Genomic DNA, 20,650 nt, shown 5'->3' on the forward strand with positions numbered 1-20,650 from the left:
TTCTAACCCATTGTTAGTATACCCGTAGAAGGGTAGGGACACTTCACCCTGGCTGGTCACTCACTTGGGATATTGTAACAGTCTTGGAAGTCTTCTTTGACACGTCTATTCCTCTGTGCGCAAGCGAAATTTGTTCCTCTTTATCTTCTTCGGGACTTGGGGAGTCAAAGATATCGGGGCTTGAAAGGGAAGACTGGATAAAGCCAAAAGAAAATGCCTTCGTGAGAATCATACCTTAGCTGACACAGCTTTGTTTATGTGATGTTAGCTTCTCAAAGCACTCATCACTTCTATTTGATCTGTCTCTATAACCCTGTGAGGCAGAAAGTATGCTGTTATCTTCTTACAACAGATCACCATATGGCTACCTAGCAGCAGATCTTGGACCAAGCCACAAGAAGCTAAAGTAGAAGCTGCCCCAGATGCCCATCAATCTCTGATAATGCAGGCTCAATGATGACATGCCATAAGTGGTCCCAGCTCTTTTGGGGCTAGCAGTGTGGTAGGAAATAACCCATGACCAATAAGAGACTGCCTGGAATCCTCCTCTACTTCACCCCCCTCTGTATCTTTACAATTCCTTGACTCTACGCATGGTACAAACTGAAGTGTCTAGAAGGATACATCTGATAGGAGGCCATTTCTAGAGGCCGGGGACCAAGAGTAAAGAGCATAGCCCCACCAAGTAGCGTAAGCTCACCTCTCCTTTGGAATTTGCTACTAATCTCTGCTCTCATTACTATGGACAGTAAATACCCATTCTGGTGTGTATTTGCTAAGGTCTCTTTATTTACAGAAAAGCAGTTAGTACTATTGGATAATATTCAATGCCCCTGCCCTTTCTGCCTCAGTGTGAAATCACTGCAAAAACCAACAAGCTGAATGAATGGGGAGCAACTCATCAGAATTCTCTTGGTCACAAGTGATTCCTTTGCTACAACGTCTCAAATTTAGAACAAAACAAATGAAACCAAGAGTCCCTGTTACAAGGATTCTTTTTAAAATGAAGAGCCTTCTAGAAATACATTAGAACAAACTCAAATTCAGCTTTGCTTTCTACCCTGGGGTAGATAAGGGTTGTTTGAAAATAAAAAATTATGCTCAAAAATTTTCCCTTTTATCCTGTTTACTAAAAACTTAAAAGTGGGGGGAGTTGTTGAGTCAAGGTTTAGCTTCACTTAATCTGAAAATCCAATTACCAAAAATATGGCCTACCACACTAAGCATTCTTATTAATCCTGGCTTACCTACTCAACTACTATGCAATATACAGATCCCTTCGAGATTCAAAAAGTTTCCTTCTATACAACCCATGTTGCATGCGCCTGCTCTTTAGGGTTTCTAAACATAACAATCTTCTATTAGAAAGCACCCAGGCCAGGGAACCATAACTAATGCTTCTTCAATTACTCCCCTACCAGCCTTTGAGGAATCTGTCCTTACCCACTAATCCAATTTGTTATGAAAACCCCACAGGTGCTGCTTTTAAGAGTGAACAAGAAATTCTGGGTGTGCATCCAATGGGAATGGATAGGAACGAAACACAAAGATCTGCTCACTGTTCACCAAATAAAACCAATCTCCATAAGATGTCAGGCTTTAAGTCACCAAAATAAGCTTCTTGAAGGCTTCTTATTACCACGTGCATCCTTTGCACCTAGCACAATGTCCTGTCCCCAGGAAAATCAATGTCTATGAATATATGTTGACCAAGAAAGTAAACTACTAAAAGTAGGGTGAAGATGGTCTCTAAAATAATACACAGATCTTTCAACACAGGAGATATGAACAAAAGGGGAATAATTTGAACCACTTAATATTTAATTTTAATTCCGGAAAGACACAAGGCTTCTTATACCTTAAAAGATTTATAAAAAAAAAAAAAAAAAAAACTAGGAAGGAAAACAAAAGTGATGAAGGATTTATAGAGACACAAGTGGTAGAATTGAATAATAGGAATGTAAACATACCAAGAAGCAATTGGATAGGTTGGGTGTAAATGTGAATGTTGGGGTGGGTCTAGTGAGCACAGGAGAAATAAAAGAAGGCAAGTTGCCACAGAATTCTAAAAGAATTTAAGGAAGCCACTTCTTCAAGTCTTTATCTCAAAAAAAGTGTATCAATACAAAGTTGGGTATGGTTCACACAAGGAAGAAAAATGGGACAATAACTCAAGCCATGCTTCCAGACTCCATAGATAGGAGAGAGAAGAGCTCAATGGAAGTGGCATACCCCCACCCCCATGCCAAAAGCACAGGTGAAATTAGTGATGGAGTAAAAAGAGAAGCAACTTGAGAAATCTGCAAATGGTTAAATCCCTTGGTATATCTGGAGGGAGATTATAAGGCCTTAGAACTGCAAGGAATAAGGTAATGTGACAGACAGACTGATGGATGATCAGTAGACAGATGATCTGTAGAAACATACAGACTGCTTGTGGAGGGGAAGTTTGCAACTCAGACAACACTCAGAAAACTTGAACATAACATCGTTAAGCTTTGTTGTTTTGTTTTGGTTTTCCCACATACACTCACATCAGTATAGCTTATAACAAAGACTTGGAATCACCATCAAAACCCAATAATAGTACAATCACTCAATAAACTCTCATACTCACACTGGAGAACAGTAGGGAGTCACTGAGTATGTGGAGAGTTGGTAATGATTGGGGAGAATGGGCAGCTAATCCAAAATAATGTGCATTACATGATCCAAGTTTTGAACAAAAAAATAAAAGTTTTGAAAAAGTGAAGGATATACAGCAAGAGGTTACAATGGCTCTTTGTTCTTGTGGCAGGACTACAGGAAATTTACTTTCTCCCTTCTGCATCACTTTGCTCAAGTTTGGTACAACAAATTTAGCAGGTTTGTAATAAAAAAGTTATTTAAAACTACCCAAATACAAACAACCATCTGTGGGTCACCACTGAGTGTTCTCAGTGGTCTCTCCTATAAACCATGTATTTTATAAGGGTAAATACAACCTCTTGGAGGTCTGCCTGGGGTTCTCTGTAGGCATGCTGATAATGGGGTTTGGGAAGACAAAGGCTACTTATATAGGCAGATGGGGGGATCTCGCAGTGCATAGTAGCAGACCTTCATTGAGTAAAGCTTTGTCTTTTTAATAGACCAAGTAAGGCTCAGTCTCTTTTTCTATATTTTGCTTGCCAATTTTATGATGGGTTCAAACAGTAACTGGTTTAGAAAGATACAGAAGGAAAAGCAGGGAATAGGCAGTGTCACCTTGCCGTCAGAAACACAAAGAGCAAACAGAAAGCAATACTGCCTGCTTCCAAAAGATTCTCCAAGTATTTATAGTTGGCAGTTTATCTTGTGGCCTCCTCCTTTCCCCTCTTCTGGGGTGTCTCCCATCATCTGCTTGCAGAAGAGTCCTTAGCCAGAATCTCCAGTCCTTTTTGCCTTTCAGCCACAGAGAAGTAAAGACACACTTACAGATGTGAGCGACTGAGACGGAGGCCGTCTCCCTGTAGCTTTTGGTCTGCTTGTCGTTGGGTGGCTGAGTTTCTCAGTAGATGATATCACGGAGTCAAAACCTTCTAGGTCTAAAACAAAATGAAACAGGTTTTTAAAAATAAAATAAGAAAGACAAAGGGCTCCTATAGTATGTTATATTCTCTTCTTTCTCTTAATAAGCGTCCTGTCAATCTGGAGTATGTTTTGTCTTTTATGAAGGCCATTAATACCCTTGGGTCATTCAATAAAGGACTCAGAATGCAATTACAATTTTCTCTCAGCTTAGCAAGCTTAGTATGCTAGCAAGCAAGAGAAAAACAGCTCTTGCCTTTTTTTTTTCCCTTTAAGAGTCGCACTCATAAATCTTTCAAAAGCTACAGAACAGGAATTAAAGGAGGATTTGTCTCTCTTTCACAGATCTAACCATTTTAGTAGATAGAACAGTCTTGAAGTCTCAATACAAAAGACAGTTGCCACAAGGCCTAACAGCCATGGCTGTGAATGCTGGTTGCTGTTGATTCTAGAAGACAAGATGTCAGAGCTGCCTCATCTGTTTGGACCACAATAGCTAAGTCATCAGGTGTCAACCCTGTTAAATGAGGCTCCTAAGCAAGGAGATCAGGCTCAGATAACTCAGAGTCTCACTCTGTTCTGTTTCTAGAATCATGATTCAGTGATGATATTATCTTCAGCAGTCATTTTCCTGTCCACCCATTCATTCAATATTTAAACATCTTAAATATACTAATTAAAAAAATAAGTTCCACTCTTTGACTCGAACTATTCCTGCCTGAGCCTCTGCAGCACTGGAATTATTGACATGTACCATCACCCCAAACAGCCATTACTGAACAACTCCTCTGTGCCACACAGGGTTAGAGTTGCTAAGATGACACCAGCAAATGTGCTTATATTGTAGTAGTGGACAATCAGACAAATGGAAAGTCACATGTGTCAGGAGGAAGGCCTCTGCCTTGACTTTGATACAGTTAGTAAGTGACCAGGGCAAAAGGTTCCGGTATTTTATAGCCTTCTGGGATTTCCAAGCCAGGTATGATAGAAATGAGAGGCTCAGAGGAATGAGCAGTGGGAAGGAACACCTTCAAGGATCATAAAAAGAGAACTTATCAGCAGAGCTTTGAGGTTAGTCAGGAGCCCAACAACATCTAACATCTGAGAGGAGCTCATAGAAGGTCTTGCTTCTCCTGCTAACTCAGCAAAGAGCCAGGAGAATCCTGGGCTGGGTTCGGGTAGGGCACAGATCTACACTGCTAGGACATACTTGTCCAGAGCTGCCTGGCTGGGCTGGCCCGTCTCAGAAGCCTTCCCTTTAAGTAATCTGAGTATCTTAACAGGTGCCTCTCTGGGCTCTGCCACAGGACTTAACTGTGAAGTATGTGTTGTCTGAAATAGAAATTCCCTATTACACTGTTGGATTGATGTGAAAAATGCCATTATGTGACATTAACATATCAAATCATCTTTTTAAAATCAGGTTTTCTCCAGATACAAAAGCAATACATGTTTCACACATCTTTTTATGTGAAATTGTGAGTAAAGAAAAAAGAAAGTCAATGATAATCTCACCACATTGAGACAAGCACTGTTAGTTTTTCAGTATATTTTCCTCCAGGCTTTTGGAAAATAAGACATCACAACTCGTGTTATATATCATATTGTACTCTGCTTATTTCACTTAACCTTGGATGTCATGTCTCTAAAAATTCTTCATACTTTATATAATTTTTGCTGGTACTGCAATTCATCATGTACTCTATTCCCTACTGTTGGATAATTCATCTTCAAATCGTTCCCCCCTCCTATTTGTTGCTATTATAGAAAAACTGCACACAAACACTCTATGTGCAATGCTTTCAGCAGGTTAGCTAAGCAGATGCTGGGCTGCTCTGGAAAAAGGGAATGGGGCCTCAGACAGGGTGGTTTGCTGGTGAGGGGTGAGGGCTGGCTGGGGAGGGAAGAAGGCACAATGAAGGGCAGAGGAAGCCCCAGGGAGCAGAACAAGGAAACAAAACACAAGAGCAGATGCTGAGTGAAAGAGAAGGTTGTTGAAAGTTCCAAGGACCAAGCCATTGCCAAGGGCCCTGGCTAGGAGCTCCAGGGACGGAGCTGCCTGATGTACATCATCACCCTGTCCAGGAAACCAAAACAAGCTCTGGAGGCAAAACCTGAGCAGGGTGGAGTGATTAAAGAACAATTAAAGGCCAATTGACTCCAGTTCTCTGCTGGATAGATGGAGCTAATTCCTGTAGACAATTCTTTTATCAGAAGAGAGAGCGGGGAGAAGAGAAGAGAAACCAGAGGAGGTAGAGAGAGAATGGGTAGGGGGGAGAAGGAAAGAGAGTGTGGGGGATGCAGATATACACGGAGGACAAGCTAATGTTGGCCTCCTACCTTATTCCTTGAGACAGGGTCTCTCTCTAAATGTGGAGATCACAGATCCAGCTAGTCTGGCAGGCTAACTGAGGCTCCTGTTCCTACCTCCTATGCTGGGCTGTTCCAGGGGATTCCCTGGGAGAACACAGCCTGCCAAGGCAAGCTGTAGGGAGTAAATGTCATCAGTAAAGTGGCTCCTCTAGCACCTGGTGAAGGAGTGTTAGCCTGACAAGCAAAAGCTACAGAGACGTTGAAGTTCTTGCCAAAAGCATTTGGTTACAGGCTCAAATAGTTGACAACAGATCAGACAGACACCCTTAGGGCTGGAAACAGGAGGCAGAGGTGCAGCAGTGCAGCATGCAGAACGGAATAGGAGAGGGATGCTGGAACTACAGCAGAAGATGGGCCACTCTGGGCGTACCATGGGACGGACAGAGCATACAGACACAACTAAGTTCATGCCAGGAAACGTCTATTTCTATTGCAGGTGCTTGAGGTCACACTAGATAGTTCATGCTAAGAAAGTATCTCATCCCTTCATGGATGAAGGGATTGGAGAGTCAAAAGGCCCTCAACTGTGATTTCAGCTATGTCCTCATGTACATCTCAGCCCACTATATGGGATTCTGCCCTAATAACATATAACCTCATATCTGGAGGTACTAGAGTATGTACAGAGCATACGATTAATTAAGGAGGGCTCCATCTACATAACTATGGCAGGTTAAGATATTCTGGCAGTACAGCTTCTGTAATCCACTCTCCTAAAGTAACCCCTCATTCATGCTGTAGAAGGCCAATAAACCCATCGGTCCCAAGTTGGACTTTATCAGATTCATACTCTGTTATGCCTTTGATGCCCTATCTGAGGGAGAGTATATTTTTTCATGTTTCCCAGGGGAAATGTTCATGTAACAGGTGCTAATGTTCTTAGAATGACTTGGTGGCAAGGCATCCACTGCCTACATTTGGACTGTGAGACACGAGAAGGGGGGGGGCATGCTTGATCTTCTGTTGAGGTTAGAAGGAGCAAATGAATGACTTAACTATTTCAAGGAACACTCCTACTCTAGAGGGAGCTCTTAATGAGACACAGTGTGGCAGCTGAAGGGCAGAAGGCAGCGAGCATTCTGGGCCATGGCAGCAGGGAAGGAGCTTGGATGCTCTCTTAGCTCCATTGGCTGAGGTTTGTACTAAAAAGACCTAGGCATGTTGGAACCTAGCCACACTCAGCAAGCATCTCCATGACAGATGGCCAAGAAGTCTGCCTCGTTTATGTCACTCATCAGTAAGAGGAGGGTCAGAGTCCCTCATGGGGAGCCATTTTTAGCCTCTTAATGCACATTTCAGCGAAGTTTAATTTTCTACAGTTTTAGCTTATAACGCATTTTCTTTTGAGTACTAACTGAACCAAACTACCACAAAGAAAGATATCCCAGAGATGAGGTTACTTGATGTAAAGGGAACCTCAGGTTATCTTGGCGTGTTTCCACGGACTGAGAATTGCCACATACTTCTGCTTTCTCATGGGGAAGGGGACACACTCTTCAATATTGTCACGTAAATTCTCAGTGGCCCAGGGTATGCTCCTCATGACTGTGGCCATGGTAGCTGTGATTAAGGAAGAATTTCCATGACTAACTCATTGTGGTGTGAAGAAAATGTCCCAATTTTCATGGCGGTTTTGAAGTGAATCAAGCTGAAACTTGATATGTGCTTTCTCAGCCTAGCTGAGAAATTTTTCTTCCTAATGAAAGAGGTTTTAAATGATCATATGCTAGTCTAAAACAATTAAGCTGGCTAGCACTGAGGTTTTTTTTTTTTTTAAGTTTCAAAAGGATAAGAGGCTTTTGAGACAACTGGAAGAGGAACCCCTCTGTGGACATACTCGGGTGATTCATGTTGGACACAATAGAGTCAACTTGGCAAGGACTGAGTCTTTTTGTGGCACCAGGAACTGCACATTTTCCATGAACTTCAGTCATGCCCTATTTAACTCAATTAGAACATGTAGCCTCATTTTCCATGGATGAGAGGAATGGCCCCAGTGACCACAGGTGACCTAAAAGCACATCCACTGGAAAACAGGAAAAATAGTCAAAAGTTGGAGACAGGTCAGCCATCAGTAATCGAGCTGTGTAGCTCATCCATGGGATCTGTTTATTCACTACTGCTGCTGCCCAAGGTGCTTCCCACTTGACAATGGAAGTCTGCTAAGGTTCAAAGTGATCACATCATCATCCCCTGGTATCCTCACTTATCATTAAGGCTGCTGGAACTCTGGCCTGGAATCCTGGTAAATGCAGCTTTCACTTTAAGCCCTCTGCCATTCTACATATTGCTACCAGAGAGAAACATACAAAGGGCCTGGGATTATCTGCCTAGCCTCCTCCTTCTGTGTTGTGGATGCTCAGTACCAATGACTTGGTCCCTTTTCAACTGGTCAGACTGTACCTCGAGGCCTGTATTAGCTGTTCTCTCCCACTAATACTTGACTCCCATCTCAGTACTTAGCACCCTGCATTGACTTTCTATGTTGACTTATTGTGGCTTTTATCTGTTTTCCCTGGCCTAACATCTTTCCTGGCTTGTGGATGAGTGTTCAGTAAATGGTTGTTTAATACTCTGACAAACAAGCTTGGTAGCTATGTTTTCCAGAGAGAGAAGGGGGGGGGGGGTGAGAAGGAAGAGAGGGAAGAGGAGGGGACAGTGAAGGAGAATAGCAATGGATTATTTGAGCCATTCTCTTCAGGGGGTGATTCCCCCACAGTGAGTTGTTGTGTGATTCTACCACACAGGTGGAATTACGGTTTCATACACTATTAATGAAAGAATAGGATTTGAGGACAGACATCTAAGAGTAAGGCTGGCCATCTAAACTCCCTTCCTTGGTTTTACAAGGCTTAGATGGGAAAACACCAAGCCCAAAGGATTGCATGATGCTTTCTCTGCAATGAACATCATAAGACATGGTGGGCAGAAGCCAATCTCACCCCACATATCAGCCATTTGATGGCTATGGAAAAATCGGTGCAAATTACAAACAGGGGCCAATTTAGAGCTCAAATAAACACCTGTGGCATCTGAGCCACCGATGGAAAAATGAGTAGCCGTTAGCATCTGCATGTCCAGAATCCATAGGATGAAACAGATTAGCTGCTGTGTTTGCACTTATAATCCAGGTGTGAGGCTCACATGACTCAGCTGCACAAACCCATTTGCTCCTCGGGCCACGGGTCCCTTCAGATATGTATATGCAAAAGGAAAGCAAGAGCCAGTTTCTCCCAATCCATGAACCCACAACCAGTGGGTAGAAGGTGGGGTTGCTTTAAGCTAAATAAACGCTACACACAGTCTAAGAGCTGAGTGACACACCTCTTCCCTGCTTGGACTTGAGCAGAAAGGAACAAAAACAAAGATGCCAAGCAACTGGGAAGGAATGAATTATAATTGCTTGAAGTCAATTCATTGCAGCTCAGTGGCTTAGTTCATAGGCTGCTTCACATCTGGAGGTCCACTTCTATGTGGTTCAGAAGGAAAATAACTGAAAATCTCCTGATTGTATTGAAGTGTAACAATAAATCTCAACATGAGTTGGGAGCTACAGTATGAGGAATAATAAAAGTAAATGTTATGGCACTTAACTTCGTGGCCTATAATCTCTCATTCAATCAGAACAGAGATTCTTCCATCACCAAGAGAGAACTGGACAATTTAATTTTCATTTCTATTCATGCACAAGCCTGTGTTGGAGCTCTTCCATATTTTCTATTATGCTATTTGAAAAATGGCTGTATAGTTTGATACAAACAATATCTCAATCTGACATCAACAGCTTAGTTTTGGACCAATTGATTTCATTCTAAATGATCGTTGGCTGACAGATGCTGAGAGCTGCCCACACAAGATCTGAAAAAGCCATGTCCTCTAATTTAATATTATAATAATTTTAAATTACAGCTTTATTAAGAGGAAACAGATTTATTTATAGGGGGAACACTGATGGTTTCTAATGATGTTTGGGGCTGCATTATGCTATTCACTGCAGCCCACATTCGGACAGTTTCAATTGTTTGAATCACTAACAAAACCATCCTGGTACAAATAATGTCCTCCTTGGTTCAAAGCAATGGAATCCTACAAAAGCAGTCCCAGAGAGGGTCACCCCTCTCTGCAATATCCTCTTCTCCTTGACCAATCCACCTTCAAAGGGCATTTCTGTCTTTGGGCTTAAAGACATTCTGCTTAAAAATCTGCTTCTCCTTTGGTTTCTGTAAAGTGGCAAGATCCTTTAATCCTCCTTGAATGTGGATTTTTGTCAGGGTATGGTCTTCACCCTTAGGTGCATCTCACCCCTTTTAAATCTCTTTGTGGTGTGTCAGTGTGGTATGTGTTCATTATGTGTGCATGCACATGTATATGTGCATTATTATCTAGGCTGGTGCACACACTGCATGACATGGTGCACACAGGAAGGTTACAGGACAACCTTTGTGCTGGTCCTTGCCATCTACTTTGTTATAGCCATCTATTTACAGGTTGTGTCTACAAGAGCAACTCCAACTTCAGGGGATTCTCCTGTCTTCACTGCCATCTTGCTGGAGGACCACTAGGACACTTGCAAGGACACTTGCTACTACTATGTCTATTATGTGGGTTCACTCAGGTCCTCTTTACCCAGAGCCATTTCTCCAGCACCCCCTTTACATTTTTTATCTCCTTTTTTATAGCAAACTTTAACTTTATCTTCCTAGCCCAGAAGACACCTCTAAGCAAACATTAATATAAACATTTCTTTTTGCTGGCCACCAAGTGTCTTGATGTAATTCTAGAAGCCAAGTTAAGGAAAGTTGATTGAGTTGATGACTAAGCAAAGGAAGCTACTCAGGCCAGAAAAAACAGCTCCAGCACTCAGGCTTGTAGCCACCAATCCTACACTCCCCTCTCCAGCAGTGTTTATGTGAAACTCAGCCTCTACCTTTAATCCCTGTCTATCTCTAAATCCTTGAACCTCTACTCTCAGGCTCCACCCCGCACTGACATGGGGCATTTAGACAAATCTCAAAGTAAACGTGCTTCACTAAACTCATCTAACTTATTGACATCTAGCTTTCCTTTATCTGATTGGTCCCATCAAGATCTTCAGCATTTCATATACAAATTTTGAAGTTTGATAAATCACTTCAGTGTTCCCATCAATGGCTTCCACTGTCTCTAGAATAAATTATAACCCCCCCTAAACTCAATTTGATCCCTACTTATATTTCCAAGTCAATTTCTCTAGTCAGCACAAACATTCTACTACAGTCAGGCTGATCTAGCTAAGCTTTCAGCACTTCCCCATGTGATTCCCCTGCCTACCCCCACCTCTACCCAAGCAAAGCCAAGTTACAGATAACTGCTTTTCTGTGGAGCTTGTCCCAGGCTGCTGCTACAAAGGAACATCTTGATCAGTATTATATTCTACTACTTAGTTGTTTCTCACACCTCTGGGGTCGTCTCGTTTGTTAACCAGTGTCTTTTAAATCCACAGAAGCACATATGTATGTAAGGGTGTTTGGATAATGGATATTCCAGTATTTCCTGGTTGATAACATAGTTGTCCAGCAACATTTCTTAAAAGTCAAAGAATCTACACTTTAGGTTGTTAATCTTGTGCAATGATACTCTTCTGGGATTAATGTCTTCTTGGAAAAATGAAAGAAAACCCCTTAGTATCATCTCTCTGGGTTTTGAAAAAAGCACTTGGAAGAATTCTTCTGCTATCTATGCCACCAATATTTCTCAACTAGTTGGTCAGATTAGAAAATGTGCTGGACATACATCTGCAAGAGCCATCCTAGACAACTCCAGACCTAGCGAGAGCAAGGCCAGTGCTCTTAGAAAAGCCAGATACTTAGCACTATGTATTCTAGAGAAAGACAAAGACCTTATCTTCCTGTGTGAGGTCCCACACTAGACCTTTGCTGTATTCCATCAATCAGTTGTTCTGGCTGAAAACAGACTGAATACTAGAGCACAGTGGGAGAACCATAATTTATTCCAGCCGTTCAATCAGCATTCACTGCTCTGCTCTTTTACCCAATGGAAATGCAGAGCTAGCCCGTTGTAAATGTTAGGTTATGCTTCATGTCAGATTCTCAAAGGTTGGATGAGGATAGAAAACAACATCTGGAAGCAGCGAATGTATTTTTGGTATTTACAGTCACAACCAAATAAGCTACACACAAGGCCTCTCACAAGGTCAGGCCAGAGACTTCAGGTCAGCAGTTAGTAAAGATTCGATCCTATTAGCAGATTCAGAAAAAAATCAAAAAAAGCAAAAACAAAAACAAAAAAAAAGAACCAGTATCTAACCTTGGGGGGGGGGGTCATATCAGGCAGGCCAGAAGACTGCTCACGTCAGGCATTCTGGTGCTCTTGTAAGGCCTACCAACTGTTGGGAATTTGTTTCTAAATTAAGTGGCCAACACAGATGATTATGGGAATCGATCTTTTTGTCAAATCAATCCCATTAATAACTGCCAGATGTTTGGAGTGAGTGGATTGGAGAAAGGTGGGTGTGACTAGAAATGAACAACACAGCCTGACATGGTGGCCTGTAACCCTAGGATTTGGGAAGTGAAGGCAGGGTATTGTGAGTTTGAGACAATAATACTACACTTACTAATATATTATTAGTATTATGTTATTATCCCAAGGTCTAGGCTATCCCAGTGTGATGATAAGTTGTAATTATCAATGAGGAAAAGTCTAGAATCTCCTGAAAAGAGTGTCTCAATGAGGGATTATTTAGATCAGCTTGCCTTATGGGCATATATATGGGGGATTGTCTTGATTACACTAAGGTGGCAAAATTCACCCATTGTAGATGGCACCCATCCCTAGACAGGAGATCTTAAACTATATTATAGTGGAGAACACAGCTAACATTTATTCTCTTAGCTCTTATTAGTGGATGATGATTGGCTGCTTCAAGCTCCTTGCTACCTTCATTTCCTCACGATGATGGACCGCAGTCCTGCATTGTGACCTCGCCTTGTGAACCTTCTCTCCTAAGTTGCTTTTTTTTTTTTTTTTTTTTTTTTTTTTGGCCAGGGTATTTTACCATAGTAAGTGGAAAGGAAAACTAGAATCTGGGGATCTAGAAAGGACTAAGCCTAAAAAGCAAAGCAAAACAAAACAAAAAACAAAAAGGTCTGAAACAAAACAAAAACAAAGAAAAAAAGAAATATGCAACATGAAGAATCTGGCAGTGACAGAGATATTATGAATCTCGACTATGTTAGCAGATACACAAACAATAAAATTGCAGAGACTTACACATACACACATACCAGTAAAACTGGGTAAAGTTGACTAAGACTAGTGAGATGTAATACATTAATGTCCACACAGCACTATAATTTTGATAGATGTTACCATGAAATGTGCAGAAGGAAAATATGTATCATTTCTAAAATCTAACTGTGAATCTGTAATGAATTCACAAGCAAACATTAATTAAAATGAGGGCAATTCTAAAATGTAACCCTCTAAAGTAGAATGCAGGAGAATGCCACCTTATTACAGTAGGTTCATAAAAAGACATTGCACTTAAAAGAATCTGGACTTGAGACTTAGCATCCTAAAAGGGTTATTACCCAGATTATACTGTCAGCTGCCTCAAATCTATGCAGACATACCCCCACAAAGGACCTTGGGCTTGTGTTTACTTAGAATGACTTTAGCATCCCCACCACTATTTATCACACACTGCTGGTTTGACTTTGGCAAAGCAAGTCCCTCATGCTTTGTGGTAAGTGCCAATTACCATACACAAAAGCTCATTTTAACTTAAAGTCAAAGTACTTAGTGCCACTTCTACAGTGAACCCTGACATTTTGCATTTGTGCCCTTTTCTAGGCTGGAAAACACAAACTACATGTCTGTGCCTACTTCTGCAAAAACTTTTATTCATCATTGCTCTTCACTAGCACGTCTAAGAAATTTTGCTAAGGCCAGGGAGGCTAAAAACCAGGTACTTCGTTTTCAGGTAGAAATCAAATTACTTACTTCCCTTGTGCAATAGTGACACTTAAAACCCAGCAGAGGCTGAGAGCCTAGCACTTCAGTGCCACAATAGAGCTCATCACATTGCTTGCCGAGGCAAGCCGGGCCCTGCTTTTTTTTTTCCCCCTGACAATGCAAAGAGGAGAACAAGTTAGGTCTTCACTCACCAATATCATTGCTGCGGTCTGAGAGGTCCTTATCCAGGATGCCAGAGAGTGTGCTGCCTGCCAGGTCAATCTTTGGACTGTCGCCCCTATATTAAAAACACAAGTGCAGACATTTAATAATCAGTGTGTGTCCTTATTCTGTCCACTTTCTTGCTGCTCACATGTTAAGGATGGCACTGTCACCTGTGCAGGGAGCCAAAGGGACATAGAGAGACCCAATGAGCTGTCCCGCGACATGGGCTGTGGTATAAACCGGCCAGCAGAGTGGACGTCCCTCTGTTCTGTACATATTTTCTAAGATGGCTATTTTAATAATGACCCTTTGCCAGTGGCCCTCTAGCCACAAACCCTCCCGCTGTCTCCACAGGATGCAACAGGGGCAGGCCTGTTCCTGCCCCATGGCCAAATAAGCACTGGCAAACTGGCTGCTTCCCTTTTAAGGAACCCAGAATTTAGCCAATGCCTCTTGTCAAAGGTTAGCTACTTTTAACCTTGAGAAAAAGATTCTCTGGCCTTGGGGCTGAGGCATCCGCCAGGTTGTTGACAGGCACATGGTGTCAAGTTGAAATCTGGCAGCCTGGAGTCTGGCACCGGGGCACAAGTCTATAAAATTAGATAGCTTCTGGGTGGTCATGCCCCGCCCCAACACTATGCCCATTATGACATAAGTGACTCTCAGAATGTGGTCTGGAAGAAGCCCACATTTGGGATAGGAATAAGTCTCCAAGCCAAGGAAAATTTCTTTGTATACCAACCTAATATTCATCCATAGTCCCCCCCCAAAAGGCTGTGCTTTAGCCCTGTTAGGGAGATGAGTCCTAAATAAGGTTATTCAAGGGCTGATCTCTCCATGACATGAGAGAGCTGAACAGTTGTTCCTATCAAAGCAATAGAAACTTGGAGAGGGCCAAAGTGGGAAGAAACTACTCTGGAAAGGCTTGTGGTATGGATGGGATAGACACAGACTACTACAGGTCCACAAGGCATGATGACAACTACATGTAATAGTTCCGAGTAGGGCAGGGGACTGACTCTACAAGGGGCACAGACATGGGACATCACAGTTGGGCCTTGAAGGAACTAAAAGGACATACCCCAAGAGGTGGGACCATGCCCTGGGAAAATGGTTCATTGAATTAAAATTCTTGCTATAGAAGTATGCGGGCCTAAGTTCAAAATCTGGGGAGTCCACATAAAGCAAGCACAGTAGTGTAATCTGCAATTATATCACCCCTAAGGTAAGATGAGAGGCTGAGACAGAAGAATTTCCAGAAGTCTGGGAGACAGCTAAGTAAGCTCAGCAAACACAGCAACAGGTGGATGGGAAGGGGATGAGGCTTGAGAACAAGAAAAGATCCTATCTCACAAAGGGTAGAAAGCAATGATTAACACCTGAGGTTATACTCTGAAGTACACACTTGCAAACACACTCACATGTGGGCACACACACACACACACACACACACACACACACACACACACAAATATGAAGAAAAAAGGAGTGAAGGGTAGGATTGAGCAAGGACAAGTGTATATGAAGGTATCCATAAGACTCAAGTCCCCAGAGAGAAGCCAGAGGAGATGAGCTGGTAAAAGTAACACAGATAAGGATGTACTAGGCTGTGTACATATACTTGTGTGTGCATCCCTATGAGTTTGAGTGTGTGTGTGTGTTTCTAAATACAAGCTGCTGCGATAATTCAGCATTGTTTATATATGTTTAGGGCTATACTCTTGGGATGGCTACCCCTGGAGAAGACAGATTTACCTTCTCCCAGAAACCCTCAATTGTCAGTAGCTCTTATTCTAGGAGTGAAACCCTGTGAACATCACCCACACTTTGGCATACCAGCAGATCTGTGGAGATGGAGCCATGGAAGGCAGCCCAGTTCTCTTTCTGAAGGGAAACATTGGATCCAACTTTACATACTCCTCACAAGAGGGCAGACAGCGGAGAACTACTGGTGTCAGGGTCCCTCTTCTGCTGTACCTTCACTAAGGGTGACGTGTCATAAATGCTACGTGTCATAAAGTTTGTTCTAGAGTGTACATTATGGGAGTTGCTGGAACATTGAGAGCTAGGTTAGATCAGAACTCAAGAAAGAATATGATTTACTGTGGAACTTATAAGGGGAAATATCTTCACACATGGTGGGCCTTGATCTACCTTGCCCAACATCCTTAGGCTTTGCCACCCCCAAGTCAGAGTTCATCTCAGACTCCCTTTCTTTATCCTCTGACAACCAAAACTAAGGGCCCTCAAGGTCACTGCCTTGGGCAGATACCAAGTCATTTGGTGTGGTGGGATGGAGGGGATTTATTTTTTAAAATTCCTGATTTATCAGGACCTCAGCATCCACTCTTGAAAGTATAGTCAACTTTCCATGAGTTCTGTGCACACAGATTCAACTAACTGTTAAATCTGCACAACAAGAAAACCACAATGGTCACTTAGAGATTTCTCAAAAGGACATACACATGGCCAGCAGATACACAGAAAAGTGTTCAGCATCTCTTGTCAGGATGATGCCCACAACTACAATGATGTGTCACCATCCACTGGTTAGAATTGCTAGTACCAAACAGAAAACAATTAACTGGCAATGGTACTACATACCTATGATTTCATTACCTTTGAGGTAGAGGTAGGACAATTACAAGTCTGAGACCAGCCCAGGATTCATAGTGGAAGCAGGAGAATTAAAACACTTTAGTATAAGAGGGTGACTGGGAGGGAGGCAGACGCTAGAATGTAAAGTGAGTAAGTAAAAAAAAAAAATTAAATTTAGTACAGCCTGGGCTACAACAATGAGAGACCCCTACCCCAAGGGGAAAAAAGGGGGTTGGAAAGATGGGTAAAAAACAGCTGTAATGATGTCCTAGTTACCTGAGTTCAATCCCTGGAAACCACATAAAGGTAGAAAGAAAGACTAACTCCATAAAGTTGTCCTTTGACCTTCATACACCCACACACCAATATTTTTTAAAGAACAAAAATTAATGCTGATTTCAGAAAGAAAGAAGAAAGGAAGGAAGGAAGGAAGGAAAGAAAGAAGGAAGGAAGGAAGGAAGGGTGGAAGGAAGGAAGGATGGATGGAAGGAAGGAAGGAAGGAAGGAAGGATGGAAGGAAGGAAGGAAGGATGGAAGGAAGGAAGGATGAAAGGAAGGAAGGAAGGAAGGATGGAAGGAAGGAAGGATGGAAGGAAGGAAGGAAGGAAGGATGGAAGGAAGGAAGGAAGGAAGGGTGGAAGGAAGGAAGGAAGGAAGGAAGGAAGGAAGGGTGAACAGTGATTAGCAAAGCCCCAGGGCAGTGCAGAGAAGAGAGAACTAGGAAGACAGTAAATCAAGGACTACAGATGCACACAGGACTTCTGATGCTTTAATAGTATGACTAGAAACTAATTGGTGGTTGACAGCAACTCATCAAATGTTTCAGAGCAGCTAATAGGGTTTTGTATATCTCCAATATAAACAAATAAAACATATCTGAGGCAGCAGATATGTCAATTTTCCTGACAGGCTCAACATGCACTGTTTATGTGTACTGAAATATCAAGCTATACCCACAAATACATAAAATTAACTATTTTTCAATAGAAAATGTGTTAGGGACATAGAGCAGTATACAACTTGGTAAGCTGAATTCAATGGATAATGCTGCAAGAAAAAGAGTTGTATTTTTAAAAAGAAAGGGCCTGGGGATCTAGTTACGGGGACTGGATTGCTCTTTGCAGAGGACCTGGGTTCAGTTCTCAGTACCCATGCTGGGTGGCTCAAAACTACCTGTAACACAAGCATCAGGAAATCTGACACCCTCTTCTAGCCATAGTCAGCATCTACACTCATATGTGTGCACACAAACATGTTTGTGCACAGACACACAGTTAAAATATATTTAAAATAAAAAGAAATGAAATTAAATCATTAATAATCCAAGAGCTAAGAATATAGCCTTGTGGCAATTATGGTATTCAAAAATCATTATGTCTAATCTATACACACCAAAAAAATTCTGTTTCCATGTTACATTCTATTCTACATGTACTTTATGCTTATGGTAACTAGTGGGATTTCAATGCATGCTACCAAACCTCTAAAAGAATTAAGTACTGACAAAAATATATTCATATAGTGTTATGCCAAAATGCCTTTAAAAATCTGTACCTGTATCTCTCTTTTTAAAATAAAGTTGTAAGAGAAAAAAAAAGAAATGAAAATACTTAGGGGAGAGTTACCTGTTGGACCATGCTTATCAGCATTCCTTAAAGAATACAATATAAGAAGTTTAATAAGAAGGAAGGCCCAAGTGAGGATCTCACTTTGAAAGGAAAACAAAATAATCATGAGACACAGAGGGAGGGAGCTGTCTGGGTGGTAGAGGCGAGTGTGAGGGGAAAAGGGGAACAAGGATCAGGTATGGGTAGGGGGGAGGTGGACAAAAGAGAAGCCCAGAGGGCCAGGAGAATGAATGGAAATATGCAGCTGCTGGGGGTGGAGGTGAGGGACTTCTAGAAAGTCCCAGAGACCTGAGGTATGTGAGACTCCCAGGATTCAATGGGGGTGAAACTTAGCCAAAATGTCTGACAGTGGGGAGAGGAAACTTGAAGAATCCACCTCTAGTAGACTTGGAATATAAAAAGATACTTGGTAATGATATCCTAGTTACCTGAGTTCAATCCCTGAAAACCAATAAATGTAGCAGAGGACTGCCTGGTCTGGCCTCAGTGGGAGGAGATATACCTAATCCTGTAGAGACTTGAGGACCCATCGAAAGGGGATGTCTGGGGAGGGAGAGAGGAGGAGCACCCTTTCAGAGACAAGGAGGATGGGGAATGGGATGAGGAACTGTGGGAGGGGGACTGGGAGGGCCAGCAGTAGATGGAATGTAAATAAATAAAAGTTAATTTTAAAAGAATACAATATAACACCATAGCAAGTAACTAATGAAGGCAATTCAAAGTAGGGGGGTACTGAGTAAGTTTGTCAGTATTTTTGAAGAAATTGAGCATACTTGGCTTTTGGTATTCTGGAAGGGAGGCTTCTGAAAGCCATCAAAAGCTAAGATGATTTGACATTCTTGTGGATAGCTGAGGAATACATGAGAGGAGCTGTTGATGAGGAGGAAGTTTGCTTCTGCATTAATCACATGTACTCAAAACTTGGCTGTTTTAGAACATGTGGTTTCATGATGTACCTTGATTAATGTCAGTTTTGGAGCTGTTGCATACTTCTTTTGAGTTAACAGAAGTTCATCAAATGAGAGTCCATCATAAGGGACTGAAGATGACTCTTGCCTATTGTGCTTGGGATATCTTATTTCCCTGTTATTAGATATCACGGCCATTTTATTCTTTTCTATGTTTTTCTTTTGAATATAGCTTTTTAGTTTACTTTATATATTTGTGGGGAGCATGTATGTAGGAATTTGAGTGGGTGTATGTGTGTGTTATGCATTCATGTGTATACATGTGGCCATGGAGGTTGGTAATATTGGGTATTTATTTATCCATTTATTCATTCATGTATTTGTTTGGACACAGGTTCTCACTATGTAGCTTTGAATGGCCTGTAACTCAGAGAGATATGCCTGGCTTTGCCTCCTGAATGCTAGGATTAAAGGCATGTACCACCATGCCCAGCACCTCACACTGAACTTGGAGCTCATCAATTCAACAAAACGAAAGGAAACAAAAAGAAACTAAACTAAACTAATTTAATTAGCCAATGAGCTCCAGGGATTCCCTGGTTTCTGTCTCCCTAGAACTGGAGTTAAAGATACATACACCAAGCCACCAGAAACAATGACTTAACCAAATTCTTAAGAAAATGGCTGCATCTAGAGAATATCATACTGAGTGAGATAACCCAGTCACAAAAGAACAGACATAATATGCAGTCACTGATTGTGGGATACTAACCTCAGAGGCTCGCACTGCCCCAGAAACAACTCACAGACTGTATGAAGTCCAGGAAATAAAGAAAACAAAAAAAATATATTTACAAAACAAAATAAAAAAAAAAGATACATACACCAGTGCTCAGATTTGACATGGGTTCTGGGGATCTGAACTCAGGTCTTCTTGCTTGCACACAGGATGCTTTGCTGAATGAGCAATAAATTGCTCATTTTATTTGAGCCTTTTATCTTTTTAAATTATTTTTATAGAAAGATAAAATTTATTACCACATTATTACCATTCAAATCCAGCAACAATTAAGATATGATTGTAGGTATATTCCTTATGATTTAAATATTTTTAATTTTTCATATAACATATTTTGCCACATTCTTTCCTCTTCTCCAGATCATCCCATACTCTTTCCTTACCCAATAAACTTTGTTTTAAAAAAACATTATTTTAAGTTGGAGAGGTGGAAAAAAATGATCAAAATATATGAAGAAAAATGTAATAAAATGTTTACAGGCAAACAGTAATTATATTTATAAGGTGCAATGTGATGCTTAAATACATATATCCATCACATGCTGATCAAATTAGATTACTTAGCACATCTATCACCTCAAATATTTATCATCTCTTTGTGGTAAATACATTTAACA

The 20,650-nt window shown here is 41.4% G+C and overlaps 1 protein-coding gene across 3 annotated transcripts in view; it reads right to left on the reverse strand.

Annotated features, from left to right (window-relative positions):
- Positions 1-20,650, reverse strand: part of SH3KBP1 (SH3 domain containing kinase binding protein 1) — a 338,970-nt gene that overhangs the window by 17,923 nt on the left and 300,397 nt on the right. The window contains exons 1-4 of one of the 3 annotated variants that reach the window (XM_080909668.1): positions 14,249-14,416; positions 14,088-14,173; positions 3,454-3,563; positions 65-193 (exon numbers count right to left, since the gene is read on the reverse strand). In XM_080909668.1, the coding sequence (XP_080765794.1) occupies positions 65-193; positions 3,454-3,563; positions 14,088-14,173; positions 14,249-14,376 (453 nt within the window). In that variant the 5' untranslated portion in view covers positions 14,377-14,416. Of the gene's footprint in view, positions 1-64; positions 194-3,453; positions 3,564-14,087; positions 14,174-14,248; positions 14,417-20,650 lie in introns of those variants that run through there. The other 2 variants (XM_080909666.1, XM_080909667.1) reach the window with 2 other exon arrangements.

The sequence above is a fragment of the Micromys minutus genome (genome assembly GCF_963924665.1).
Source record: "Micromys minutus genome assembly, chromosome: X".
NCBI classification, from domain to species: domain Eukaryota; kingdom Metazoa; phylum Chordata; class Mammalia; order Rodentia; family Muridae; genus Micromys; species Micromys minutus.